The sequence below is a fragment of the Peromyscus maniculatus genome, chromosome 9, assembly GCF_049852395.1.
Source record: "Peromyscus maniculatus bairdii isolate BWxNUB_F1_BW_parent chromosome 9, HU_Pman_BW_mat_3.1, whole genome shotgun sequence".
NCBI classification, from domain to species: Eukaryota; Metazoa; Chordata; class Mammalia; order Rodentia; family Cricetidae; genus Peromyscus; species Peromyscus maniculatus.
In genome coordinates this window covers 74135175-74155979 of record NC_134860.1, presented here as the reverse complement: position 1 = coordinate 74155979, position 20805 = coordinate 74135175, and the positions used below count along the sequence as shown (strand labels likewise).

Sequence of the window (20805 nt, the reverse complement as noted above, 5' to 3'; positions counted from 1 at the left end):
CATCCATAGATCAGCTTTGAACTACAAGGTGCTCAGAGCAATTTTGAGATGACTAGCTGAGATGATCCAGTCTCAAAGACTACTTGAATAAGGACTTGAGATAAACCCTGAACTTTGGCATTATACACAGACTGGATAATGAAGGATATAGTTACCTCTCTTAGAATTTGACAATTAACCTAAAATTTTTCTTTCAGGATAAAGAAAACTTCGCCCATACCCAGCAGGAAGCAATTTTAAGAATACGACGCCCACATTCCCAAAGAGGTGGTGTGGGGCGGGTGGTTTTTTGGTCTTTTTAATGGGTTTTGGGTCTGGGATAATTTTCAGTGTTTAGGGGGGTTGGTTACAAGTTATTGTCAAGGGTTAGGAAAAAGGCTAAGCAAAGGAGATTAGATTTAAGGTTCTTGTTTAAAAAAAAAAAAGAAAAAGAAAAAGAAAGAAAAGAAAAAGACAATTACTAATTTTAAATACTTTACATTGGATTGGATTGTTTTATATTGTATACAAATTTGAAATTGATATTGTTAGAAAATGCTATAGGTATATTTCTAATTGTATTTATACCATTCATTTAACAATGTAATGCAAATTTCTGATCCTTGAATGTTATTATTATCAACTATTAGGATATAAAGAAATGAAAGTTAGTAGTTAGACATTACAATAGAACTTGTAGTCATATTAGATATGTTTTAAAAATTGAGCAGAGATGTTTTAGACAGGTCATCTTCAAACCCTTCAGAGATCTACAGAATATGGCATTTAAAATGTTTTAATAACTTAGAAAATTTTTCTTTTTTGAGGCATGTCGGCTCCTGGCAGTACCAATCTACTTGAGAGAAAATATGGGCATTGAAGAAACTGCATATGGAGTCAACTTTCATTCTGGCAAAAGTTAGCCACTGGACAACAAAGTATCCTCGAATCAACAGGACAAAATGGACAGACAGATCACGAAACAAGGGACTACTGATTCTTGCCAAAACAAGTGTGGTTATGGCTTTATCAAAAGGCATCTTCTGAGGCCAGGACAATATGGCCCCATCCCTGAAGTGGCCTTCGCATCCGGAAAAGGCACGGTGCCCTTTTCTTCGAAGGCAGCTTAACAGGCAGAGGGCCGATGGATTCTGTTGTACAATGGAACAGCAGCTGAAAGCTCATGCCTCTCAAAAGTAGACTGGCAGTTAATAGAGGGATGTGGAGAAGAAGGGGATGCTGAGATGAAGCCATATATACACAGCCAAGAAGAATGGACAGCTGAATTAAAAAACTGTCAACAATTTCCAGAATTTAAAATCCTGAATCATGACAGGACACTAGTGGAATTCAGGTGTTTCTGGTACGTGGACTGCTCTCACCCAATGTGAGGTTGAACTGTTGACCTTGTGTACATCCTACTTCACAAATGAGTCTGTCAGATACACTAAGCCTATAGGCTGAAGATGATGCCCCAACACTGCGGAGAAACCTCAGGTGACTGCCCAGGCAGCTGGCTGTTTCTGTCAACTCACAAAAATTTTTTGGAAGTTGCTTGCATGCACTTCCTGTTTTTATTTTTGTTAGCTAATATTATTCCCTTCTTGGGTCTCTGAGGGAGTTGAAGATTAGTTAGTTATGGTTGAAGATTAGTTAGTTATAGTTGAAAATTAATTAGGATAGAAAGTGCATTAGATACATCTTGGATTTACCAAAATAGGATAGATAATGGAATTATTTTCTCTGATTTGTCAAATACCTGTTTAGGTATTTATTACTTGTATATATTGTATATAGTTATTGTACTTTTGTATATAGTTTTTCTTTTGTTAGTTATAACCTTTTGCCTTTTTTCTTTTTATTAAAATAGAAAAGGGGAAATGTGGTGGTAATCTAATTGTACTGAAATATTATTTTGATTGTATGTTAATAAATAAAGTTGTCTGGGGGTCAGAGCTATTAGAGCCATAGCAAGAGTGTGGCGGTGGTGGCACACGCCTTTAATCCCATAGATATCTGTGTGTTCAGGGTCAGAGCTATTAGAGCCATAGCAAGAGTGTGGCGGTGGTGGCACACGCCTTTAATCCCATAAGATCTCTGTGTGTTCAGGGATACAGTCAGCATTGGAGACATATGCCTTTAAGACCTAGGGGGCTGTACATTCAGACAGTGACGAGGCAGTCATGTGTTTGGGTTTACAACCAATGAGAAGGCAGAACAGCCGGGCGGTGGTGGCGCACGCCTTTAATCCCAGCACTCGGGAGGCAGAGCCGGGTGGATCTCTGTGAGTTCGAGGCCAGCCTGGGCTACCAAGTGAGTCCCAGGAAAGGCGCAAAGCTACACAGAGAAACCCTGTCTCGAAAAACCAAAAAAAAAAAAAAAAAAAAAAAAGAGAAGGCAGAACAACATACTATAAAAAAACGAACCGACAGGAAGTAGGTCTCTTTTCGCGAAGCTGGGACAGCAGGAAGAAGGGTGAGATTTTAGCTCTGAGCTCTGACTTCTCGGCTTTCTCTTTTACATTGTTTCTGTGTTTCTTATTTAATAAGACGGTTGGTTACATCTATAGACTCCAATGACTGCAATGATGCCTTCTCCTGGTTCAAAGCAGCTACTGAGCACACAAAGTGGGATCCCCCAAGCATGATGTGAGACCAGAACTACCACCTTGTGTAAAATACAAGGGCTCACTCATGTCTGGACCAAGTTCCGAGGCAGAAAAAGTACAACATGGAAGAAAGTGGGAGAACTTTACTTCCACTTTCTGCTGTTCAAAAAAATGTTTTTCCTGTCTCTCTTTCTTTCTTTCTTTGAGATGGGGTCTCACTGGGTAGTTCTGATTGGCCTGGAACTCCCTATGTGGACCAGGCTAGCCATGACCCATCTGCCCCTGCTTCCTGGGTGTCAGGATTTACTCTTAAGTGAACTTGTGCTTAGTGTCAGCTGCCATGGGAAGCATTGGACTGTGCTATCTCAGGGTCAACATCACTGACAAGTAGAGAAACTAGATGCTAAGGCTGGGTGGCTCTGGCCAGGGGAAGGGAAGCAGCTTCCAAAGAGGAGGAAGGGCCAGTCAGGTAGCACCCACCTGTAATCGTGGTACTAAAAAGCTAAGGCTGGAGGATCAGTTTCAAGGTTGAGGCCAGTCTGGGCTATATAGCAAGAGCCTGCCTTAAAAAAACAAACAAACAAAAATCTCCCTTTTCATTGGTCATATCAGAGATAAGAAGATAAGCTTGTTTTACTTCTATTTGGGGTGGAAGGGTAGACCCAGGTCTTTGCGCTCCTCCACTGAGCTACAGCCATAGTCAGGGTATTTCTAACGTCCCTCCCACATCTTCACATTTTTCAGACAAACTCAGACCTCACATTTAGAGCACATGGACAGTACTAGTGCTGAACTATGAGTCGGACTCCTAGGTTCAAGTTCTGGCTCTGCACTAGCTAGCAATGTGAGCAGAGTACATGCTTAGCCTCTGTGCTCTTCATCTCTAAATGGATGTAATGCCGCCCACACCAAAGGTCCCTACAGGAAAGAACTAATACATACCAAGAACACGGAGCACAGCAAGCACCTCACTCAGTAAGTGTTGTGCAGCTGGAACTCATTTTTGTGAGTTGATATTATTTCCTTCTTGGGTCTCTGAGGGAGTTGAAGATTAGTTAGTTATAGTTGAAGATTAATTAGGATAGAAAGTGAATTAGATACATTTTGGACTTACTAAAATAGGATAGATAAGGGAATTATTTTCTCTGATTTGTCAAATACAAATGGACTAGACATCGTTTAGGTATTTGTTACTTGTATATATTGTATATAGTTATTGTACTTTTGTATATAGTTTTTCTTTTGTTAGTTATAACCTTTTGCCTTTTTTCTTTTTATTAAAATAGAAAAGGGGAAATATGGTGATATTTTATTTGTACTGAAATGTGATTTTAATTTTATGTTAATAAATAAAGTTGCCCTGGGGTCAGAGCTATTAGAGCCATAGCAAGAGCGTGATGGTTAGAAGAGCTAGGTAGATTTCTGTGTGTTCAGGGATACAGCCAGTATTGGAAACATACGCCTTTAAGACCTGGAGGGCGGTACTTACAGGCAGTGATGAGGCAGTCACGTGTTTGGGTTTACAACCAATGAGAAGGCAGAACAGAAAGACTATTTAAACACAGACAAACAGGAAGTAGCTCTCTCGGGGAAGTTAGGAGCACTGCAGGAGGTAAGATTTTATCTCTGAGCTCTGACCTCTCGGCTTTCTCTTTTACATTGGCTCTGTGTTTCTTATTTTAATAAGACGATTGGTTACATCTACAAGTAAGTATGAGTTGTGCTTCATTTTTTGTAGTTGGAGTTTTCTCCAGTCCCGCTTGGGCCCAAGTAAACACACAGAGACTTATATTACTTATAAACTATATGGCTGTGGCAGGCTTCTTTCTATCTAGTTCTTGTATCTTAAATTAACCCACTTCTATTAATCTATAAGTTCTGGCTTACTGGTACTTTACATCTTGCTGCTCATGGTGGCGGCTGGCAATGCCTCCTGACTCAGCCTTCCACTCCCCAGAATTCTCCTCTCTGCTTGTCCCACCTATCCTTCCTACCTGGCTACTGGCCAATCAGTGTTTAATCAATCAATCAATCAATCAATCAATCAATCAATCAATCAATCAGAGCAACACATTCACAGCATACAGAAAGACACCCCCAGCAATTTTTAACCATTCCTACTGAATTGTATACCATTATAACCAACCAAACATTCCACTGTGCCAAGATCCTTTTCCAATCTAAATCAGTCAATGAATTAGCAATCCCCTCATACTTAATGGATCTGAATTTTCCAGAGGGCTATGAGAACAATATTAGTACAACTACGTGTGTGTGTGTGTGCGCGCACACACCTGTAATTATGTTATTTTCCCATTTAGCTTACCAGAGTCACTGCGTATCAAAGTACCAAGAGGGTCTGCAGATGGAACTTCAGGCTTAAAATCTCTGGCATGATTGCCTAGTCCAGTGGCTGCTCTCTGTCTCCTACCATTTTTCCATCTATGATGTTTACCAGGACTTCTGATTTTTGCCATCTGGGAATGTCTGGACATGCCTTTCATTTTGCTGGAGGAAGAAAAGAATGGAACAAAAGAAACATGGGTGTGAAATTGACCACTTAGCCCCTGAGGCGTGAAAGAGACCAAAGGCTCACATGCCACAACATACATCTTTCTCATTTCCAGCTACAAGTTCCCATGAGTGTTTTGAGCCCCTAAATCAGGCCATGTTGTGCCATCATTGTGAGAGCTTGGCTGGTGGCATGTACATACTGTATATAAACATGTGTCTTAGAGTTTACTAAACTCACCCATTATATCTACTCATTTTTAAGGAGCTTCCAAGTTTGCAAAGTTTACAAGTATGTCACCTTTAGCAGATCCTCTCCACAAGAAACATTCAGGTCCCATGAGCAGAAGGAAGATGATGTCTAATGGATCTACACAAAAGAATGAATCCCTAAGCAGGAAGCATTTCATACAATCATAGCCATTAGCCACCTAGTCCTTAACTGTGACTGAGCTGTATCACACCAAGCCAATGTGATTGACACCAACCCAACCGAAAATGCCAGTGAAAAGTATTTCCTATTGTATGAATTTGTTTGTTTTTTAAGGACATGATTAAGAGCACAAAGGCAAGAAAAATTTAGAGGTATATCTCTTAATGTATACAAACCACTCCAAGACAGTATCTATGTATGCAACCAAGTATATAACTCCTGAAAATCAAGGACAATAAGCCCTTTGAGGCTAGAGTGGCAGCTCAGTAGTTAAAAGCACTTCCTTCCCTTCCAGAGGACTAGAGTTCAGTTCCCAGCATCTACATTGGACAGTTTACAATTGCCTGTAACTCTAGCTCCAGAGGATTATCAGTTTGTTTAAAAAACAAAAACAAAAAAACAATTAAAAACAGTCAAACATTTGAAGTGGTACCTCACCAAAAGAAGATGCTCAGTATTTTTAGCAATGTTACCAAGTGCTGACCAACATAGAGAGAGATCAGATGCGGTGAGAAGAAGTCTAAATTACCCCAACCATTTGGCAAACTATTAAAGCTCATCATATAGATAACCTATGACATACCATCTGGTACGTGAAAAAATGAAAATGAACATTAACAGCCACAGAAGACACATAAAAGAAATGTTCATAGGAATCTGAATCCTAACAACCCAAACTGAAAACAATTCATTATCACCAATAGAATACATCCCACAACTGAATTCTATATAACAGTATGAATTTACAACTATACATAGCATGGATGTATCTCATAAAGTAATTTTGAGACACAGAAATCACATTTATTCAAGAATGTATAGTGTATGATTTCATGTATAATTCTAAGAATAGAAATAATCTATGATATGAAAACAAAAACAAGGTTAACGTTTATGGGGAAACACTAAACACGACAGGGTTTTAAGGAGCTTGGTGAAGTAAGACATTCTGTATATCAATCCACGTGGCAGGTATGTGGATGCGTATCCATTCGTGTGTGTGTGTGTGTGTGTGTGTGTGTGTGTGTGTGTGTGTGTGTGTGTGAGAGAGAGAGAGAGAGAGAGAATGAGAATATGAGCAACAGAGCAAGCACTCATCAAGTTCTGCATTTAAGATTTGTATATTTAAATTATAAGGCAAGCGATGAAATGGAAAAATTCTGAACCAAAAAGTGCAACTAGAGGGAAGGGAGGCTCACACATTACTGACAGAAGAGCACATTCTGGCAGCCATGACAGATCCACTTCTTACTAATAAGCAACTGGCTAACAGCTTGAATGCCAATAGGGAGTTGGCTAAAACAATCCTGTGGGACATCCTTAATTATGCTTCCTATACATGCCTGAAACGAACATTCTCCAGGGAGAATTTTGATCGTCTGAAGACGCACAGGGCAGACAGCACCCCACGGTAGAGACTGTCCTCTCCCCCTGTGCTGTAAGAAGGCTCTCTGGGTAGACTACAGGGAGACAAGGATGGAGAGGACTTGTGCAGAACTTACAACATGTGCAGAGGGTAACAGTATTTTAAGATACAATTCAAACAATTTTAAAGCAAAAGTCCCAGCGCAAGATTCCCAAGTGGGTAATACAGTGTGGCATGTTTCTTCTCTCACTCTGTAAGCACGTGCTTTTATAGAAAGCTGAGAAGGCCTATGCGAGCACTCCCAGAACTCACCCATACTGTGCTGTTGTCAAGACTTCTCCTCTCTTTTCCTTTTCAAGCTGTAACTTCTTCTTCCTTTCAATGTTGGCCAGAGTTGGATAGTTTCTAGAATAAAAATAATCAGTTACTATTATAAACTTTTGTTTACTTCTAAAATTTTAGAGAAAAATGCAGTTTATGAGTCAATGCTACTCAAAGCTGTCCACACACTCTGCAACCAGGTAAGGAGTGTATGCTAGAATTTCAACTGCAAAATTCACACATCATGTGCAAACTGCTCTTAATGTCTGTTTATCATGTATCCCCACACAAGAAACAACCTGTCTAGTCAATTACTTTTGCAAAATACATGCTATACACATGCAGACTCACCACGGTATGAGACAGTTCTCAAAAGTCTACTGAGGAGGACAGGAAACGTATAAGAAGAGCTGCAGCTAAGATAAAATATAGTTAAGCACCCAGGAGAGTGGGGCAATTTCAAAATGAAGAAATCCACAAAGAAAGGGACACGAAATGGTCTTAACAGACGGCACTCGGGTGGAAAAGCTTGGGAATGTGTTCTAAGTAAACCAAGTAATACCAACAACTCAAGACCACAGAGAGAGGACCACCACCCAGGGAATTATTTTATATGAAATGTAATTTAACCAAAGGGCATTGAACTACCAAAGGACGTTCATCCCAAAACATGTCTACAAAGTTTGTACTCAATCCACCAGGTGACAGCAAGCTGCAGCAAAGTTCTAGAGGGCTGGAGAGATAGGTGGCTTAGTGGTTAGGAGCACTGACTGCTCTCCAAAGGACACAGGTTCAGTTCCCAGCATCCATCTAGTCACTAGGTCCTAGTTGCTCACAACTATCTGTAACTCCATTTTCAGGGGACCCAACACCCTCTTCTGACCTCCCTAGGCAACAGGTACAGAGACATACATGCACGCAAAACATTCATATATATGAAATAAGCTAATCTACTGGGCAGTGGTGGCACACGCCTTTAATCCCAGCACTCAGGAGGCACAGGCAGATGGATTTCTGTGAGTTCTAGGCCAACCCAGTCTATACAGTGAGTTCCAGGACAGCCAGTGCTATGTAGAAAGATCCTGTGTCCAAAAAAAAAGGGGAGGGGGTGGCTAAGAGTGAGGTTAGATCTGACAGCCATGTGCAAACTGAATGGCTTTCTCCGTTGCTGGCAGAGATGTATGGAGCTGCCAGCCCTAGAATCTCACAATGAGACACAAGTCTTCACAACATAGAAAACATGAAAGAGGGGAACACAGCTCTCACCATCAGGCTGGTGCCATCAGAAACACCAACAAGAGTTCTGCCACTTTCTCTAAGACATTTTCTCTACCTTCTTTTACATGTGTACTACTGGACTGGGGCTGCAGCTCAGAGAGAGAATGCTCAGCAAGCATCTGCCCGAGGTTCAACCTCAGTATCCCTACACTAACATGCTTATCTGCATTGCTAACTCGAGGAGCACACACAATGACTCCTGGGTTAGTTATACTGGAGAGAGGAATGGAAACGGCTTTGGTTAGTGGTGAAAGAATCAGGGGAGAAAGGCAATGAATTTCACTAAGGACGGTGCAAAGCAGGTACCAGCCATAAATAACCTCCATAAATAAGAGACGATGACTGCACATGCTATAAATAAGTGTAATAGGAAAGGAGCAAGGTCAAACAAGATGAGAATCGGAGAGCAGTCGTCAACACATACTTGCAAAAGCAAACATGACCTAAGGCTACACAAGTGGACTTGGGTGAGTGTGAGTTCTTCCCTGATACTCTAGACTGGTCAGACATTGCCAGGATGCTTGTGTCAGTTTGGTGGAAAGGCAATGCTGAGGAAAACTGAAACCTGGAAGGGGCTCAGAAAGACTCAGAGATGACTAAGAGGTGGAAACGGAAACCTCTGTAGAAAGATGAAAGGTGCTACTGCCGCCTGTAAAAGATGAGAAGTGATTATAAAACAGCCTGTGAGGACGGTCAGCAGCTGTTCTCCATCTGCAGACGGAACACGGAGAAGCAGGAATGGGAAGCAGTGTGTGATGTGGTGGCTAGGCACGGAGCTCAGAGCTCCTCCCCACCCTCCGAGCAAAGGGGACAGCTCAGTTTCTCAGAGTACATGTGAAAACATTACTGGGGGAAATCCGTTACGTCTTAGTGTGTGCAGTTCCACACGCCGTGACTTAGCGCAGGGCCTCCTGCTAGAGAAGAGCACTGGGAAGCTACACACTGCGAAAGGCCAGCCTTTCAACAGTCTTCTCTGTGTTTTGTTTAGTCTATCACCACCCCTCTCCTGTCCTTCTTTCCTCACTATCCTAAGTGGATTGGTCCTGATGACAGCAGACATTCATTTCTGCCTCCTGTCCTTGTGTTTCTTTCTTGGTTTTTCAAGACAGGGTTTCTCTGGGTAGCCTCAGGTGTCCTGGATCTTGCTCTGTAAAGCAGGCTGGCTTCGAACTCACAGAGATCCGCCTGCCTCTGCCTCCTGAGTACTGGGATTAAAGGCGTGTGCCAGCACTCCCCAGCTGTCCTTGTATTTCTTACCTCTGACTTGACCCTGCCTATGGCCTGGGTCTCCAGTGGTGCCCTTATGGGGCAGAGACCACCTTTGGGAGAAACTATGCCAACCATTACCTCAGCATGCATGATCCAACTTTCTCCTATACTCAAATTACTGTACTGACTTTTTTCCCTAGGCCTATTCTCTACAGAACACAATTCCTCTTTTCTCTCATCAAAACAAAACTGCTCTAACACAAGCTTATGCTAATATATATTTTAATTTCAAAGTCTTCCTGAACGTCATTCTGCTGGGTGTCGCATGAACTGGGAACACCTAAGTGAGCAATGACGGAAACAGAACAGCTCCACCTAGTGGACTTCTGTCCCGATAAGTGTCTGTCTCACAGTTCAGGAATTAAGATTCACCTTTTTTTTTCCTTTGTTGGGGGAAGCTTTGGTTTTAAAGACAGTGGGTATCTCTAACTTTGGCTAATCTGAAAAAAATAAAATAAAGATGAAGGAATAAAGGCAAAGATGTAATTTCTTCAGTACTTGGTTTTAAAGCCTGAGTCCTGGGATTCTTTCACAGGTTTTCTAGCAGAGTGGCTACACAGACATTAGCATTCTAGAATGTCAGGAACACACTGGCTTCCTCAAGAAGAGCAGCTCTCACAAGAACAGTAACATTCAAAATAAAAAGCATTTTGCTAAACCATTGTGGAATTCACTTTTTAGGGCACACTCTTCAAAAGCTGAGCCTGAAGCAATGTAAAATACATACTTGTATGAAAATATCGGTATGTGACACAGTATCATGTACTATCGATATATAGAATGGAAATTTAAAGATAAAATACACTGGGGCTGGAGAGATGGCTCAGCGGTTAAGAGCACTGGCTGCTCTTCCGAAGATCCAGGTTTGAGTCCCAGCATCCACATGGTGGCTCACAACGTCTGTAACTCCAGTTCCAGGTGATTCAACACCCTTATCTGGCCTCTTTGGGCACCAACCATGCAAGTGATATACAACATGCACACAGGCAAAATACCCATACACATAAAATAAAAACTAAAAAATTCCTTCAGTTCTTTAAAAATGTTACTTTTAAAGTGTCAAAAAATAAAGATAAAATAAATTAAGGATAAGTACCTAGAAATAATATTTCATAATGTTTTAAAAAACTGCTATATGTCTTAGAAAGCTATCCAATGAACCAAAAATAAAGAAAGTGTTTCCCACATTCCTTCTTTCCTGCCAACTCACCCCACCTCTCCCTTTCTAGAAGAGGCCTTCCTTTATTTGCAGGCAGACTGGCACAAGGTCAGCCTTCCCACCCCAGCCTCCTGCACCCCAGAACAGACATCCATTCCCACACTCAGGTCCCACATCCTACTAATGAGTGTGTCACCAACACTGCTGAGTATGTGACAGGGCAGGAAGCTACGAAGTAAACCGTCAAAGCACCCCAAAGGAACTGAAGGTGCTCAACATACCTCAGAACACTTGCTAACACGGCACCATCACAGGTACAAACGAACTCCACCCCAACTGCCACTCCAGTGTCCAGTTCCCAGTCCGTCCCTCCACTCCATCACTCAGCACCTGTGCCCGCCCCTTTCCAGCACTTCTGAATACTTGCACCCACACTCTGGAACCCAGAACCAGACACACCTGTTCTCCAGGGAACGTTACTGTAATCGGTAAACCTTGCTCCTGCTCATCCTCTAGTCCAGAGGGTAGAGCTTTGTTTTGAAAAGCAACAAACCGAAAACTGCCACCAAGCACGGTCAGAAACAGCTGCATGGTCTCCCTCTTGTCAATTTTGAAGGACATTCCATCAACTCCACTGCCACTAAAGATGACCAAGCAACCTGCTTTGAGACAATGAGGTCTGAATGGAAATCTAGTTCAAGCTGAAACACACCTATTGCTCTCCTAATGAAAGCTGAAAATTTGTTTTTTTTTTGTTTTTTTGGCCAATCTTGTCTAGAATGTGGGTGTAACAGAAAGATACCTTCCGACGGGCAAAATCACAACGGGGCACTGAAGAGCAGTAAGAACAGCTTGCCCAGTGGTGCCAACAGCAGGCACAGTGCCTTCAACTTGTTCTTATGAGGAAGGATGGCCACTCTGCACTAAGCTATGAAGGCAAGGCTGCTGCTCCTTCTTCTGGAGTACATGGTCACTGATGCAAACCCTCCAGCCAGACCCTTCTCTCTGAATGCTTCGCCTGGTCAACCGGCACAGCTTGAGTTCAAACCTCTCCCCAACAAGGTTTGGCAGTTTCCTTTAAAGTGAAGTATATACTTACTACATGACCACCCAACCCCATTCCCAAGTACTTATCCAGTGCAAATAAAAGCCACATTCAAAACACAAACTCACACATGAATGTCTATGGAGGCGTTATCAATTCCAAATACTGGAATCCATTCTCAACCGGGAAATGAAGAGAAAACTGTGATTGATACAGCCACACAACAGAACAGAAGAATACTCAGAAATGAGAGTGACCTAGTACACACCCAACATGTGTGACTTCTGAATCTCAAGTCTACATGGTGTAGGATAGCACTTAGATGACTTTCTGCACAGGCATATTTGATCAGCAATTGCCCAGTAGTAGGGAGGCCGTCATGAAAGGCACGACTGAACTGGGGAAGCAGCGTGAACACTGGTCTACACCTACTTGTGTCAGTGTTCAAATAACTGTGCTTCAAAAGAATAAATTACTTGCCATGTGCATTATCCCTTAAGTGTGGGGTGGGTGGCTCACTTCTCACAGAAAGCCAAATACATTGATGACACTGCTTTCCAAAGACTCCCTCTGACAAAGTACTCTGACTAAGGAAAGTATCCTTCGAGCCAGGCAGGGGTGGTGCACACCTCCCAGCACTCAGGAGGCAGAGGCAGGAGGATCTCTGAGTTCTAGGCAGCCTGGTCTACAGAGTGAGTTCCAGGACAGCCAGGGCTACATAGAGAACCATGCCTAAAAACACAACAACAACAACAACAACAAAAAAAAAAAAAAAAAAAAGAAAGAAAGAAAGAAAGAAAGAAAGAAAAGCACCTGTGCCTAAGCATTATTATCCCGAGGTGCTAAAGTCAGTGTTTCAATTGCATGTGGATTTCTAGGCCCCTCATATATTTATTCACTAGTTCCCATTAGAGTGAGAGTCTCTGGTTTTGGTGACCTTAGCCATAAGCAGCAAAATGCTTGCCTTCTCAATTACAAAATGCTGGCTTGTGAGAAGGCTTAGTAAGTAATAGCACCTGTGGCCAGGTCCCATGACCTGAGCTCAATTCCTAGAAAGAACCAACTCCCTTCAGTTACCCCTGACCTCCACACACCCACACACATACACACAAATAAAAATGTAAACTAAGTAGAAAGGAAATGTTTACTCCTAACCTTCAAGATAAACCACTGCCAAGCAATCACTAATAGACATGATTTCCACCAACACATGGTCAAAGGCTGCTAAGATCTCGTCAGCACTTGAAAAGCACTGGTTCTCCCAGAAATGTTTTTTTCCTTGACTCACTTGCTGCATGAACCACAAGGGGGAGGTCTTGAGTCACTTAGGAATGAGGCTTTTAAACAGGGACTGATGGAATCTAGTATTGAAAACACAGCAGGAGCCAACAGGATGGATCCAGGGCAGAAGCACCTGCCACCAAGCCTGACAACCTCAGTTCAATCCCAGGAGAGAACCGACAGACTGTCCTCTGACCTCCATGGTGACACGAACACCCATGTGTACACACACACACACACACACACACACACACCCCTTTAAAAAAGGAACAAAATCACAGAAGTTTAAATATCAGATACATTACTGATTTCAAACCATGATTATGAATCAGTGTAACACATTTTGACCAAACTTCTCTAAAATAAAGGCACTGTTCAAAACATAACTTAAAAATATGGGTTTCTCCAATTATTTTCTTGTGTACTGAAACAGAATTATATTCATAATGAAATAATCTCAAACCCCATTTACATAGAGTACTATTACATGCTCCCCTTTTATCTAAGGCACCTGGTGATATAAACAGCCACATAAAAGATGTCCTACCTCTCCAATACTTATTCAAGAATACACAATGCAAAATAGTTCTCCAACGGGACAGTGCTGCCTATCTATATAAACAGGCTGAGAGGAGGCCATATTTAAAGACGGGAAAGGCTTTCCTGTAGACTCAGGATGAGTAAACAAGCCTGAAGGGCAGGAGCTCTGGGCTGAGGCAGTAAGCGGGAACTCATGGCTGCAGAAGCTCCCCTCTCTGTGACAGGAGCAGCATCATGACAAAACTAACGTATCAAGAGCTCAGCTGCACCCAGGGCCTTCACTCGCGGCACTCAAGAGGCAGAGGCACGGGGATCCCCATGAGTTCCAGGACAGCCAAGGCTGTTACACAGAGAAACCCTGTCTTGAAAAACAAGACAAAACTCCCAAAGTTCAGCTAGCTGAGTGACACAAGCTCATGATCCCAACACCTGGGAAGCCAAGGCAGGACTGGCATGAGTTGGAGACTAGCCTGGTCTACAGTGAGTTCCAGACCAGCCAGGGCTATGTAGTAAGACCTGTCTGAAACAAGCCCACATTTAGAATCCTGATTACCAATTCTGTTGCAGAATGTTATTTTAAGGTGTGTTACTTTTGTTTATGTTGCATTTGTTTAACTCTGTGAAGCTGTGTTACTGTGTCTGTCTAAAACACCTGATGGTCTAATAAAGAGCTGAACGGCCAATAGTGAGGCAGGAGAGAGAAACAGGTAGGGCTGGCAGAACATTTGTCTAGTATAAGCAAGGCCTTACTTTCAATCCCAACGCTACAAAATGAAAAAATTTAAAACCAATTACTTCTTGTTTTCGTATCTGACTTTCCTTCCTCTGTTAACTCTAGGAAAAGAGTACCGTGGTGGTTTGACTGAGAATGTCCCTGACTCAACTATGCACACTTGGCCCCACTGCGGCACTGTGTGAAGAAGATATGGAGCCTTGCTGGAGGACCTACGTCTCTGGTAGCTGACTTTCAGGGCTGATAGCGTCGCCCACTTCTAGCTCACTGTTTCCTGGTTTACCACCAGAAGATGATCAGCTGGCTGCCTGCTGCCATGCCATTCCTGCCGTCATAGACTCGAACTCCCCAGACCCAGACCCAACTAAACCTTCTTCCCTAAGTTGCTTCTGGGTATTTTATCAAAGCAACAGAAAACAAACTAATACGAGTAAGTGGTTCTAAGTGCACCTTTTCATTCTAATAGTTCTACCTCAGTCTTCTGCTACAGGATCAAATACACGAGGAGACAGTAAAATGGAGTTCTGGGCAGGTTTTTCCCAAGTACACTGTAGCCGGACATCAACTATGATGTCTATGCTAATATATGTAAAGGCACAAGTTACACAGTAAGGCTCACATCTCTTAAACATTAATTACAGGGATGAATTCCTGGACTTTGTACAGGTAAGGACAAGTACATGTACATCCTGTTCACTGCTATACTCACTCTGCCTAGCAAAGAAGTCATTCAGCTGTGTGTTTAAACAACAACAACAACAACAAAAAGCACAGCAATGTATTACAACATTTAACTATCATTACAAGCCCATTATTGCCCCAGCCACTGAACATCTCGTAGGAGGCATGGGTGCTCTCTTTGGAGTCCATATAGCCCCTTTATGGCACAGCTCTTATTTAAATGGAAAGTTCCTGTAACTCTCCCCTAAACTACATCCAATAGCCTCATATACTGTAGCTTTCAGTTCTCTTTCTTAGGGTTAGCATTACGAAATAATTCAATGGACTTCACTACCTAATAAAGATGTATAAACTATCAACTAACACTATTCTCATCCATAATGTACCACTACTGAAGGACACAAAATCAAGCTGAGTCACTTCCAGTGAAATGTCTACAATGTTATAAAAGACCACATTTCTCTTTTCCTATTCATTAGGGCCAGGCCTGCCATTAGTCTTGCCACAGTAAAAGAAAGTTATGCGGGGCTGGAGAGATGGCTCAGAGGTTAAGAGCATTGACTGCTCTTCCAGAGGTCCTGAGTTCAATTCCCAGCACCCACATGGTGGCTCACAACCATCTGTAATGAGATCTGGTGCCCTCTTCTGGCCTGCAGTCATACATGCTGTATACATAATAAATAAATAAACCTTTAAAAAATTGATTAAAAAATTAAAAAAAAAAAAGAAAGTTATGCATCAGTTAACAGCTCTTTACTCACTTTCTTCTTTCTTCCCTCCATCTTGCAATCTCTTCTGGAGTGTCTAGCTTGATCTTCCTCATACCAGGAGCATGCATCTAAGGGCAGAAAGCCTGCTGAACATCAGGAAGCATACTGTGTGCTCATAACTAAATGCAGCATTGCACCCAACATTACACTTACAAGCAGAACATATTTTAAGCTAATGAGCATTCTCACTATGCCTTATCCCTTAAAGGAAAAGCAACCGCTTCTCATGTAGCTGGATCAATGCTAGAGATAAGGAGGAAAGCAGTGTAATTTTTATTACATAGATGCATAACCCATTTTCTCAATTGACATTAAATACCCACCAAGCAAAATTGAAGGTGACAGATAAAAAAATTAACAGACATGATCATTTTTCACAAGTCTTTTGTTTATTTTAGGGCGTGCGTGCGTGCGTGCGTGCGTGCAAGTGCCCTCAGACACCAGATCCCTGAAGCAGGAGTTATAGGAAGTTGCATGCTGTCCTGTGTGTGTGTGTGTGTGTGTGTGTGTGTGTGTGTGCGCGCGCGCGCGCGCGCGCGCGCGCGCGCGCGCGCGCTGGGAACTGAACTGGAGTCCTCTGGAGGGTCACTATAAGCTCTTAACTGCTAAGCCATCTTGTCAGCACCCAGCCACAGTCATTTTAAGAAGCATGGCATGGTCAAACCAGTATACAACTTGCAAGTCCAAGAATCAATTCTGGGTAGGCAAGTCATTCTTCTCAATCTGTAAGAGGAGCTAATATCTATCTATTTTGCATGGTTTGAGACTAAAATAGAGTAAGAGATGCAAAACTTCCTTACAAAGTACAAAACACCGCATGAACATTACTTACCATTAGCACACATAGAGAACGCATTTAAAAAGGTGAAAAAAGCCGTAAGAACTTACATTTTTCCAATGGAACTGGACAATCTTCTCATGTGCACTAAAGGAGCAATCTACCTCAGGGCACTGAAAAGTTTAACAACAAAAAGACATTTAACGATGGCCACAAGTTAACAGGGTTCACACCACCAACGGGCTACAGACTACGGTCAGCCAGCCATTTCTCCACCTGTGCTACCTCCCTCCTTCATTCTTAGTCCAGCAGCAAAACAAAGGAATGGCATCCTGGATGGGAGCAGCACAGCTACTCATCTCATTTCCTCCTCCATCTGAGGGAAACTAAACCATTCCTAATGCCTAAAGGAGGCATTCCTACAAATGAGTGTTTCCAAAACAAGAATTTTCTTTAAAAAAAAAAACCAAAAACCTTTCCAACATTCCAACATTTTTAAATCATCTGGGTTGTATTTAGAGAACAGTATACTACGACAAACCACACAGTGAGTGAGCTGCAGGTCAAGAGAGCAATAGAGGGAAAGCGTTCAGAGGTGCCAGGGCGACTGCAGGGGAGGCCCAGCTCTCTCCTCTCTCAGAGCCATGGAGAGCACCTACACAGAGGTCTCCACAGCTCCTCCTCTCACGAAGCAGTGGGCTCCCAACACCCAAACTCCAAATCCCAGGCACTGTCCCCATGTGTCAAGTCACCTAACCTTTCCTTCTGGAAAAACTATGAACTTAGGAGAAAATAAGCTTGGTCCTTGTACCAAAAACACAAATCAAGGGCCATTTCTACATCAGTTTGGAACAACCAGGAAAACCTACTTTTATATGTTCGGACATGTGTATGTCATATTTTTCTTGATTTTTAAAGCCACGATCACAGGTATCACAGAAAAAGTGGAAAACTGGTTCCTTTCTTTTCTGCAAACAAACAAACAAACAAAAAGCAGTAAGACAGTGGTAGAACACCTCTGCCCAACCAACACAACTGTTCCAGGAACACACATTTGATTGTTTTAAAACACTCCCCTGGGGTGGGGGCTTCTTTTACTTTTCAGCAATATAGCAAAAGTCGGACACAATAAACAAAATTTAAATCTAAAAAGAGCTAATTCAAACTATAAGATTTCAAGTGAGAGACCCAACAAAGATTTGGTATAACATCTGTCAAGATCTAAAAGTACATATTTAAGGTTTTAAAAAAAAAGAAAAGAAAAGAAAGAAAAAGTGCCTCACAAGGAACGTTACCATACTAGAATCACTGATACTGGAAACAATCTCCAATTTTTAAATGTTATGTTACTGTAATATTAAATGGACTGTTAATAGATTATACTGTACCTGTGTAATACTAATAACACAAGTTACACAGTTCTCACAATAAAAGGATACTAGCCGGGCGTTGGTGGCGCACGCCTTTAATCCCAGCACTCGGGAGGCAGAGCCAGGTGGATCTCTGTGAGTTCGAGGCCAGCCTGGGCTACCAAGTGAGCTCCAGGAAAGGCGCAAAGCTACACAGAGAAACCCTGTCTCGAAGAAAACCAAAAAAGGATATTAATTTCAAGTTCTATACCAGCAGTTCTCAACCTGTGAACTGTTGGTTATGGCCCCTTTGTTGGGGGGTACGGGGTGTCGGCATATCAAATATTTACATTACAATTGATAACAGCAGCAAAATTACAGTTATGAAGTAACAATGAAATAATTTCATGGTTGGGGTCACCACAACATGAGGAACTGTATTAAAGGGTCACAGCATCAGGAAGGTTGAAAACCACTGTTCTACACAGTACTCAACCTACCCTAAAGTAATTGTATGACTTATACAAAGAAGAAACCTGATCTATAAGTTAGGTTCAGACCATGATAAAGAAAACCTGTTTCAATATAGTATTTGGTTTGTGACATATAACCAGGCATTCTTCCTCATTTGAAAAAAAAAAAAAAAAAAAAAGGCTTCCAGGCCGGAGAGACACCTCAGCAGGTAAAAGCACCGCTGCTAAGCCTTAGGACCTGAGTTCAATCCCCAGAACCCACATGGTAGGAGAGACTTGACGCCTGCAAGTTGTTCTCATACCTCCACACATATGCACCCACCCACAACAAAAATAAATGTAAAATAAGAAAAAAGGCTTTCACTCCAATGACAAATATCCATTACTGAAAAAAAGGAGGCCTTACCACGTGAACAAACAAAAAACAAAAAGGCTTTCACACCAATGACAAATACCCACTACTGAAAAAATAAAAGCCTTACAATCAGGATAAACATTAATAACACAATAAATCCTGTCTGAATTTAAGACATTATGTGCACAGCTTGGGAAAATGTAAACTCTCCTAAATTAGAAACATTAGATTATAGCTTAATTGAGTTTAATGAGAAAAAAAGGGGATCTGCTTTTATATAGAAGGAAGATTCTTCTATGATAAAAAGCAAAAGATTATGAAAAATAAAAGATTTGTCATTACAATTTGGGCTTCCACCTCAGTAAAAAGCTGGAACTTCCAGTCTTCTCCTAATTTCAGCTATCAGTCCCATTCTTCATAATCTTTTAAACGTCACTGAAGTTTAATAATATTTATATTTATTTGTAAGCATAATGCTCAATTATGCTTGTATATCCAAACAGATTTAATGTTCTTTCTTCTGTAATTTTATCATTTGTTTTTCAAAATTATTTTGATTCAACTTTTTTACTTATAGTTAAGCTCCTTAAAAATCCTATCCACTAAAATCCCACATGTCCATAACAGATGTGAAACACACTGACAGTTAAAACACAAGATATGAAGCAATAAATATAAGGATCAAAGCGCCACATTCACCAGCTCAGAAATACCTTCTTTTTCTGTTTTTTGTTTTGGGGCATACTGAAGCCATTGAAGTTTGCATCGTGTGTTCGTGGAAAATAAGACTGTGTAACTAAAAAAGAAAAGAGAGTCACTTAAGAATGCAAATGTACAATTACTTAATCACTTTTTTTTTTATTAGATTAAAAAAAAATGCAGGTAGCGTTTGAGTGCAGATCCCCAAGGAGGCTGGGAGACAGTAATCAGCTCCTCTGGAGCTGGAATTATAGGCGGTTGAGAGCCGCCTAAAGAGTGTTGAGATCCGAACTCTGGTCCTCCACTCTAAGTGCCATAGACTCTCCTCACCCCCAAGCCATTTCTCCAGCCCCTACCAATCCCTTTCTACTGCACAGATACAATCACTACTTTATAATACGTAGTCTTATTTCCTGGACTGTATCTTCCTACATTATGGAGATAGGAAGCCTCCAAAAGGTAAGGATTTTTGTATGTTTTGTTCATTGCTATGTAAGTAGACCCCCAGTAAATAGTTGGGCTGAATCAATAAACTTTGGAATGAGCAGATAGCGGGAAACCAAAAATACAGGGCAGAGCTGAGAGATTAAAAAGGGAAAGCTGAGGGGTGGAAAAAAAAAAAAAAAAGCAAAGCAAAAGGGTAGCACTAGGAACCGCCGCTTACCCGAAGAGTAGTAGTAGGAAGCGGGGTACGTAGGGAAACCATTAGGAGACAGCCCCCAGTACCAAGGCGTCGAGGCTTGGAAATTCCAGGCCGGCTGGCCGCTGAACTGAGGTTGTACATCCAGCGGAGCCTGGGCATCCAAAGGAGGCTGCGCCGCGGGAAGAATCTGAGCGTCGAACGGGGGAAGCGCTCCGGCGGGAGGCTGGGTCTGCACGTGGGGCTGTCCCGTCTGGCACGGCTCAGACTCGGCCGCCGCCGCCGCCGCCGCCGGGGACGGCAGAGGAGGTGGCGGCGGGGGCAGCATGGCCCAGTACACCCAGTTGTCCTGCGGCGGGGCAGTTTCGCTCGGAGTCCCCAGCGCGGAAGCCAGCTCGGGGGCTAAAGGCCACCCGGCGGGAGTCGGCTCTGCCATGCCACCTAGCAAGCGGAGAGCCCAGCGTGCAAGTGTGGCGCTAACCTTAGGCGTCACTTCCGCTACGGCCGTCGGACCTATGAGTCTACCGCGGTCGTGAC

General features: G+C 42.3%; 1 protein-coding gene across 1 annotated transcript in view; it reads right to left on the bottom strand.

The window, feature by feature from the left end:
* Positions 1-20750, bottom strand: part of Nufip1 (nuclear FMR1 interacting protein 1) — a 45160-nt gene extending 24410 nt beyond the window's left edge. The window contains exons 1-7 of the mRNA XM_006994559.4: positions 20293-20750; positions 19643-19725; positions 17622-17720; positions 16863-16925; positions 15966-16042; positions 7210-7302; positions 4914-5095 (exon numbers count right to left, since the gene is read on the bottom strand). Of these exons, the coding sequence (XP_006994621.3) occupies positions 4914-5095; positions 7210-7302; positions 15966-16042; positions 16863-16925; positions 17622-17720; positions 19643-19725; positions 20293-20704 (1009 nt within the window). The 5' untranslated portion in view covers positions 20705-20750. The remainder of the gene's footprint in view (positions 1-4913; positions 5096-7209; positions 7303-15965; positions 16043-16862; positions 16926-17621; positions 17721-19642; positions 19726-20292) is intronic.
* Between the last annotated feature and the right edge of the window lie 55 nt (positions 20751-20805).